General features: G+C 47.7%; 1 protein-coding gene across 1 annotated transcript; it reads left to right on the top strand.

Moving 5' to 3' along the window:
• Nucleotides 1-2444: 2444 nt before the first annotated feature.
• Nucleotides 2445-7422, top strand: CALM1 (calmodulin 1). Its single transcript, XM_084240931.1, has 5 exons — nucleotides 2445-2470; nucleotides 3422-3565; nucleotides 5610-5716; nucleotides 6157-6292; nucleotides 6450-7422. The coding sequence occupies exons 2-5, from the start codon at nucleotides 3496-3498 to the stop codon at nucleotides 6476-6478; spliced, it is 342 nt and encodes a 113-aa protein (XP_084097057.1). The 5' UTR covers nucleotides 2445-2470; nucleotides 3422-3495; the 3' UTR covers nucleotides 6479-7422.
• The last annotated feature ends 409 nt before the right edge of the window (nucleotides 7423-7831 follow it).

Raw genomic sequence — 7831 nt, 5'->3', positions numbered from 1 at the left:
CGGCATCCAGCGCGCCGCGCCCGGGCTGCCCGCAGCGCTGCGCCGCGGCCGGGCGGGGGGGCGGGCGGGGCCGGGGCCCCGGGCCCCCCAGCCCCCGCCCGCGGGAAGGGGCCGCCGCGCGGCCGGGAGAATGAATGGGCGGCGGCGCCGGTGGCGCACATCGCTGGGGCGGGGTGGGGGTCGCCGCCCGCGCCCGACCCGGCCGGCGCCCCCCCTGCGCGCGCTCCCTCCTCCCCGCGGGGGGCGCGGCGGGCGTGGGCTGGAAGGAAGGAGCCGGGGAAGGGTGGGGTGGGGGCAGGAAGGCGCGGGGCGCGGAGAGGGCGGAAGCGGCGGCCGGCCGCGCGGTGCCCGGGTGGGGCCCGGGGCTGTGGCCGCGGCGCGTGCCTCCCCGCCGGGCACCCCCGCCGGCCCCCTGCCCGGCGCGGCGGCCGGGGCGTGCGGGAGCCGGGGCGCGCCGGGGGGCCCCTTCCCGCGGGAGGCGCTCGGCTGCGCTAATTGGGGCGGGGGGGCGGGGGAGGAGGGAGCTGGCGCGCGGCGCGGTTTCCATTAGAGGCGCAAAGTTTCTGCTCCGGGAGGAGGCGGCGGCGCGCGGCGCGGCGGGCTGGCTGCCTGGGGGAGCAGAAGCGGGTGGGAGGCGCGGGGCGGACCTGGCTCCCGCCCGCCGCGGGGCTCCGGAGGAAGTTGGGTGGGAGTCGGGGGTCCCCCGAGCCGGGGGGAGGCGGCGCCCTCTCCGCGGCACCGCCTCGCCCCTCTGCACCCAGCCGGCTCTCGGGGCGCGCACCCCTGCACGGCCCCTCGTCTGCCGCGTCCCGGCCCTCCGGGAGATGCCCTCCACGTTCCCGCGCCCTCCGCAGCCTGCTGGCCGGCCAGATGCACCCCTGCGCCCCTGGGCGTGCGCCACGGCCCCCTCCTCCCCGGCCGGCGGGGCTGAGATCCCCCGCAGCATCTTCGGGGTTGGTGGGGTGGGGAGATGGCCCCCGGCAGGTTCAGAGCACCTTGACCCCAGAGATGATTTTTCTTTGGAGGAGGGGGATTGTAGTCTTCCTCGAGCATGGCTGATACCCTCAAGGAGTAAGGAGTTTTGCAGGGAGGTGGGACTGTTCTACCCCATAAGGTGACAGTTTTTCTTGCGAGGTGTGGCAGCGCTTCCTGTTGTACAAGACAGACGTTGCCCTGGCGTTACATAAATCATCTTGTCTTCACTTGATATAAAGCAAACCATCTTGCAGTGACTGGGTTGGAAAGGTGGGGCGAGCCAGTTCTAATTTGAAAGGATAAACCCCCACCCCTTCCAAATCAATATATTGGCGCACCAGTCATTCTTTTTGTGAAAGTTTTAAGAGTTAGGTTAACTTAATGCCGTCAGCTTTCTGTAGAACTTATTTTGTATTTGGCTTCATTAGGCGTCCTTCATTAAAATCAAAATGCACATTAGCTCTTTGAGATCTCAATTCCCCTGACTGGAGGCACAGCCTCCGTGTTGCAGAGACCAAATAATGCAAGTGAGAATTACCTTCGTGGTCATTACCCTCTCCCGCAAAGTGTTTATTGCCTACAGCTCTTATGTCATCCTTAAAGTGGGGAGAGTAAATATTTTCCAGCAAAGTTACTCAGAATAGAGAGGTTGTAGTCTCATAATTGTGTGGTTTTCTGTCTGCTTAATTTTTGCAATTTTGGTAACAGCTTCGTTGGGTGTTTTTTCCCCCCTAGCTTCTGAATCATTGGATAATTTGACAGAGGGCATCAGCCATTGTAATGGGTAGGCTTCTAACAAAAAATGGCCTAATTTAAATGATTGGAAAGCATTTATTACATGGAAATGGGAGTTGGTGGGGTAACCGATTGCTGTATATTTATTTTTACCACTTAATTATATCTCATAAAATGGATATAAAAGCCTGTTAATCCAACCACTGCCATTATGTAATGCCAGTTTGGAGATTTGGAGCCCCCACAGCAATGCGCAAGGTGCGCTAAAAGCCTGCCCCTGGACACGGTCCTGGCTGCTGTCAGGCCGGGTCCCTTTTTGGATGGAGGTAGGGACTGCAGAGTCAGTGGCGCAGTAGGTGGCGCTCTCCTTTCTCTGCCTGCTGTGGCTGCAGCCCTTGCCGTGGGGCCTTGTGCCACTAGAGGAGCCATTTTTCAAATTATGAACTGACCCTTCTGCTTAAAGCCAAAGGCACACAGCCACAGGCCCAGAAAGGAAAGTATGGAGCAAGAAGTCACTTCCTTGTCTTCTTTTGTTTCTAAAACTGCATAAAGGGTGCCCTTTTCTAAGTGTTTTCATTAAACGACAATGGAAAGTTTTGAAGCAGTTGATACATTTTTTTAAGATTGCTTTTTTGAAAGACCATTTATTCAAAGTATAATTGGGAAAGCTATGCTGCTCTCTGTGGAGCTGTTGTGGATTGAATTGTAACCTCTTCTTTCTCCATGTAGGCTGATCAGCTGACCGAAGAGCAGATTGCTGGTAAGTTGAAGACTTCTAGGGGTCCCCTGTGGACCAGAGCTCTGCATGACTTAGTGTTTGGTCAGTCCTCTGTCCCCTCCAGCTTCTGAGCAGTTTTCTAAGAATTTATTTAAATGAGAATAATATGCAGAAATACTTGAGTCAGGTGTTCCTCCTTGCCAGTATTTTGGAGCTGATACTGTGGAAAGAAGAGGAACCAAGAATCCCTACTTGTTATGCTCTGTGTGAGAGGCTTTGCATATAATGAGATTGCTCTGTGCCTGCTATTCAAAAGCATGCTTTAGAATTCTTATGCCATAGGTTTTGTAATCCACCATAAAAAATTTGGCTCGGGATTCTATAATAAATAGGAATAGGTGAAAATAAGTGTTCAGATTATTAAAATAACTGGGAAATGAGTTAATAATTTAGGTTTTAGTTATTTTTAAATGAAAAAAAATTTTTAAACATCCTTGTTTATTTTTTGTTTTAATTTTTTTTTTGAGGTGGTTTCGCTTTAGGAACCAGGAATGCCTTTGAAATATTCCAGGTACCATGTGGTGAACACATTGGTTGCCTGGAAAGGTACATTTATAGTAACCTTTTCATGTTGCTGTGAAACAAGGTGTTCTTCTGCTGTAGAATCTAGCAGGAAGGAACCTTAAGGGAACATGTGGACTGATTGTCACTGGTCAGATTGGATTTAGGACTCATGTAAGCGTGTTCCAGCTTAGCTTTCTTTAAAAATGTGAGAATATTGTGGTTTTATGGAACTGGTTACCAGGAACAGTGTTTGCTTTCTGTACGAATTCCAGTCCAGCAGACTATTGTCTTTATTTCAGCAGATACAGACCAGGCTGTTTCTGATAACCTGTCCAACTTGGGTGGCTTGCTTTGGCAAGCCCCAGGGAAGTGTGTGCTGGGGCTTAGTGAGAAAGACATTCATTCTAAGAGGTAAACTTTTGTTTTCAGAATTCAAGGAAGCTTTCTCCCTATTTGACAAAGATGGTGATGGCACCATCACAACAAAGGAACTTGGAACTGTCATGAGGTCACTGGGTCAGAACCCAACAGAAGCTGAATTGCAGGATATGATCAACGAAGTGGATGCTGATGGTAAGGACTTCAGAACTGAGTGAGCACCAGCATTGTGTAATTCAAGTTCAGACATGTTACCAGATTGTCTTTCAAGTCCCCAGAGCAGAGGTGCCGTGATCATCTTTCTGTGGTTGCCTTAGGGCCATTGACAATTAAAATGGGAGGCTGTAGGCCTGCCTTTCGTCCTGCTCACTGTCTAGAACATTTCCTGGATAGGATCACTAGATTGTTCTTTTCAACTTGCTGTGACCTACAGCTCAATCTTTTATCAACTGGCCTGTGAGTCTGTATTGAGTCCTGTGGGGGAAGAAAAGTAAATAGTCTGAGAGGTTTATTTTGCCTCTTAAGAGGGGGGGAAAACTCCAAGTGAAGTAGGTGAAGAGCATGCTTAGATGTTTGTGTGAGTTGAGAACAGTGTGAGCTGCAGATGTGTTTATTGAAGAGCTCTTTGAGGATAATGCAAGGGTTGGAGATGGAGGGTACATGAAGACTGTAGGGAATAGATCTGCAGAACCCAAAGGAGGGGAAGATGCATGAGGTCTGAAACCGCAGAGAAGACAGTAACCCCTGTAGTAGATGGCCGTGTTCAGTCATCCAGTCCTCTGGGCTCTGGCTTAATGTACAGTGAACCTTTTATTGCACTCTGTCCCACAGCGTGTATTTTGGAGACCATGTATGTATGTATGTATATGCTTACATATACACCATAGAACATAGCAAGTCTTAAAAAGGGGAGTTAAAGAATAAATGGTTTGGATTTAGGCTACTTTCTTTATGCTTGACTTAGATAGCCATTTAAAAACCAAGGTTATAGAGCAGATTTACCTTTGGTTACATACATTTAGAAGCTTGGGTTTTGGTTGAGCTTTCAAACTGTCAACCCATTTGAGCTACTTTTAAAGATTGTTTTCATCCTTGTTGTATTGGAAAAAAAGAAAGTCCATCGCACTCTCTAGTCTGACTCCTACCTACGATGAACCGCATCTGGGAACATGGGATGACTCCCTCCTGTTTTGTGTAAACCCTGGGAAACTGTATTGGGGACTGGCCAAGTATGCTAGGTCCTCGGCTTATGTGGGGCAAGGAGAGGGGAGAAGTCATCCCAGGCCACAGGCTCGAGTGTTTGCAGTGTAGAAATGAGATGGTGCCATGCCCGTTGTCTCTGCAAACTTGTGAGATAGCGCTGCCTGGACTTTGTTCTGTGTGAATGTTAATAATTTAACATTTTGGAGCCCTAAAGGACTAGAAGGGATTGTGGAATTATTCTGATGGAAAGGAACTTGTGAAATGGATAACTTAACCTAGGGCTTTTTTTTCTAATTAATTTTTCCATTTAATTCAAATTACACAGTTTTTATCTGTTGGCTTGCCTTTGGGGGTGCTCATCTCTTAGTTTTGGAGGAGGAGGAGTTTGGAAGACTGACTGCAGATTCTTCTGATGCAGTTTTCTAAATGCTAATGGAGCTGTGAGAATGCTTCAGAGCCTTGCCCTGATGGGAAATAAAGATACTGAGTTGGGGAGAAAATGATTTGGAAAGTCATCATAACGTGACTGAGAAATGTCCCTTGGAGAAGACACAGCAGAATCAGTTTTTCCCTTTACAGTACTTTTCTCCCCTAACAATCTTCTGTACTCTAAGCTTGGTGACCCAAATCTAGGCCTTCACCAGCATCATGAGCCAAGGCACAGGTAGGGCCCGGTGCTGGCGCTGCCCCTGTCCCAGGGTAGGCGGGCTTCACCGTGGCCCTGCTTCCCTGGGAAGTGGAAGCTGCAGTTGTGTGTCCCATGCTCATCTCTTGACCTGTCGGCCTCCTCTACTGTCAGGAATCCAGGTGTGCTGTCCCGGGCCCTGGTTATTAGTTTGAATGTGGTGAACTTTTATGAAATTGCCCTATGAAGTATTTGAGTAGTTTAGAACTACAAATGGTTCAGCCTAATAAAAATATTTGGCTGTGTGTCCCAGTGCGTTCTTACAGTTCTGTACCTTAGTTCTGAGAGGACTAGCAGAGTAGTGTCGCTGGAGCGCTTGTTTTATGTGAGCTTTCTGTTTTTTAATTTGAGGTAACGGCACCATTGACTTCCCAGAGTTTTTGACTATGATGGCTAGAAAAATGAAAGATACAGACAGCGAAGAAGAAATCCGTGAGGCATTCCGAGTCTTTGACAAGGTAATCTTGCGTTTGCAGATGGTGCCTAAGTGGGATTTCTTGGGCTATTACCTGAAAGCTGGAACAATCTTCTAGTTAGAACACCTACCTAAATGCTCAGCCTCGGAAATCTCCCTTTCAAAAAACTCCCTAATTCTCTACCTTATCGGGTGAGGGGACCACATTTTACATAGTGGAGCAGTTTTGAACCAAGTTTTTTGATCGTTACTTTCAATTTCTTTTATATGTTAGTTTCAGTTTCTTTCGATGAAATACCTTCCCCCCACATTTTCTGCTGACGGCTTATAGTCAGTGGGTAGAAGTGGGAACTGGAGATCAGAGCATTGTTGACGTGGGCAGAGTTGGCAGTAACTTGAGAAGGTATAATTAAGTGAAAGACCTACTTGCCCACACTGAAGCACTAGCAACCCCCGTCAGTAACAATTGCTGAATGTTCACAGGATGGCAACGGTTACATCAGTGCGGCAGAGCTACGTCACGTCATGACAAACTTAGGGGAAAAACTAACAGATGAAGAAGTAGATGAAATGATCAGAGAAGCAGATATTGATGGGGATGGACAAGTCAACTATGAAGGTAAGCGGTTTCTTCCGCTCTCAGTAGGCTGTCCTTTAGGCGCTCACACCAGCTTCGCTCGGTGGTCGCTGGTTTCTCTTCATGCAGAGTAGAGATGATGTGTCCATTAAAGCTGCCTTTGAAGATAACCCAAAGTTATGATTATTTGTCTTTTCAGAATTCGTACAGATGATGACTGCAAAATGAAGACCTTCTTTCAACTCCTTTTTCCCCCCTCTAGAAGAATCAAATTGAATCTTTTACTTACCTCTTGCAAAAAAAAAAAAAAAAGTTCATTTACTCATTCTGTTTCTATATAGCAAAACTGAATGTCAAAAGTACCTTCTGTCCACACACACAAAAAATCTGCATGTATTGGTTGGTGGTCCTGTCCCCTAAAGATCCAGCTACACATCAGTTTTACAATATAAATACTTGTACTACCTTAACGATAAGGAAGCACTTAGTGGATCCTTGCAGCTCCATTTGCTAACGATGACCACACCGTTTGGGCTGGCCAGTTTTTCATGCATGCAGCTTGACAATTGAGCACAGTCAGGCATTTGTATTAAAAACGAAAAATGAAAAAACAAATTCAAAACCTATTCAAATAGGTTCTAGTTCAATTTGTTAGTATAAATGGTCACAGCTGGTTTATTGAAAACACATTTCAGATTGGTTTTCCTCAGGAGTCTATGTGGGAGAATGGGCAAAGGATGAAGCGTGTACATGTAGCCCCACTGGCGGCATGGTCCTCTCGTACTTTTGAGCGCCCCACCTGTGGTGGCACGCCCGCTGTTGGTTTAGCCTTGTCTGCATTGTACTAGAGCAAAATGGGTGTCAGGCCGTCACCATTCACACAAATTAAAAAAAAAAAAACAAAAAAAAACTTTGTCAAGGGAGCATCTTTGGACTCTCTGTTTTTAAAACCTCCTGAAACTTGACTTGGAGCCGGCAGAGTAGGCGGTGGCTGTGGACTTCAGCACAACCATCAACGTTGCTGTTCGAGAAATTACAATTTACGTCCATTCCAAGTTGTAAATGCTAGTCCTTTTTTTTTTTTTTCCAATAAAAAGACCATTAACTTAAAGCGGTGTTAAATGCTTTGTAAAGCTGAGATCTAAATGGGGACAAGGCAGTTTGAGGGGAGACCAGTGCACTTTAAATGCCCCCGCCCCCAGCATTGGGTTTCCCTCCTTCCCGACATCCCAGCGCCAACCTATGAGCCTGAGACCTTGCCTAAAACCAAGCAGATACTGATGGCTTCACCATATTTATGGACATGTAGGTCTACTTGTACTTTCACTGGGGGGAGGGGAGAGGTGAATCATGGTAACTTAACGATTATTCAGGCAGTAGAGTTCTTACTGAAGGAAAAAACCACTTTCTTTCAAGCATGTATTTAGGGGATCTTCTCAATTGTGCTGCTGATTACATGTTCTATGTAACTACTTGAGACCATCTGTGCAAGAGACATGATTTTGTGTGTAACTCAATCCTCGCTGTGTGTGATAGAAGCAGTAGTCACTTTCTCAGCCACTCTCTCCGTGCCTGAAAGAC

Source organism: Talpa europaea (genome assembly GCF_964194135.1).
Source record: "Talpa europaea genome assembly, chromosome: 8".
NCBI lineage: Eukaryota > Metazoa > Chordata > Mammalia > Eulipotyphla > Talpidae > Talpa > Talpa europaea.
Note: the sequence above shows the minus strand (reverse complement) of the source record. Positions and strands in the feature narration are given on the sequence as shown.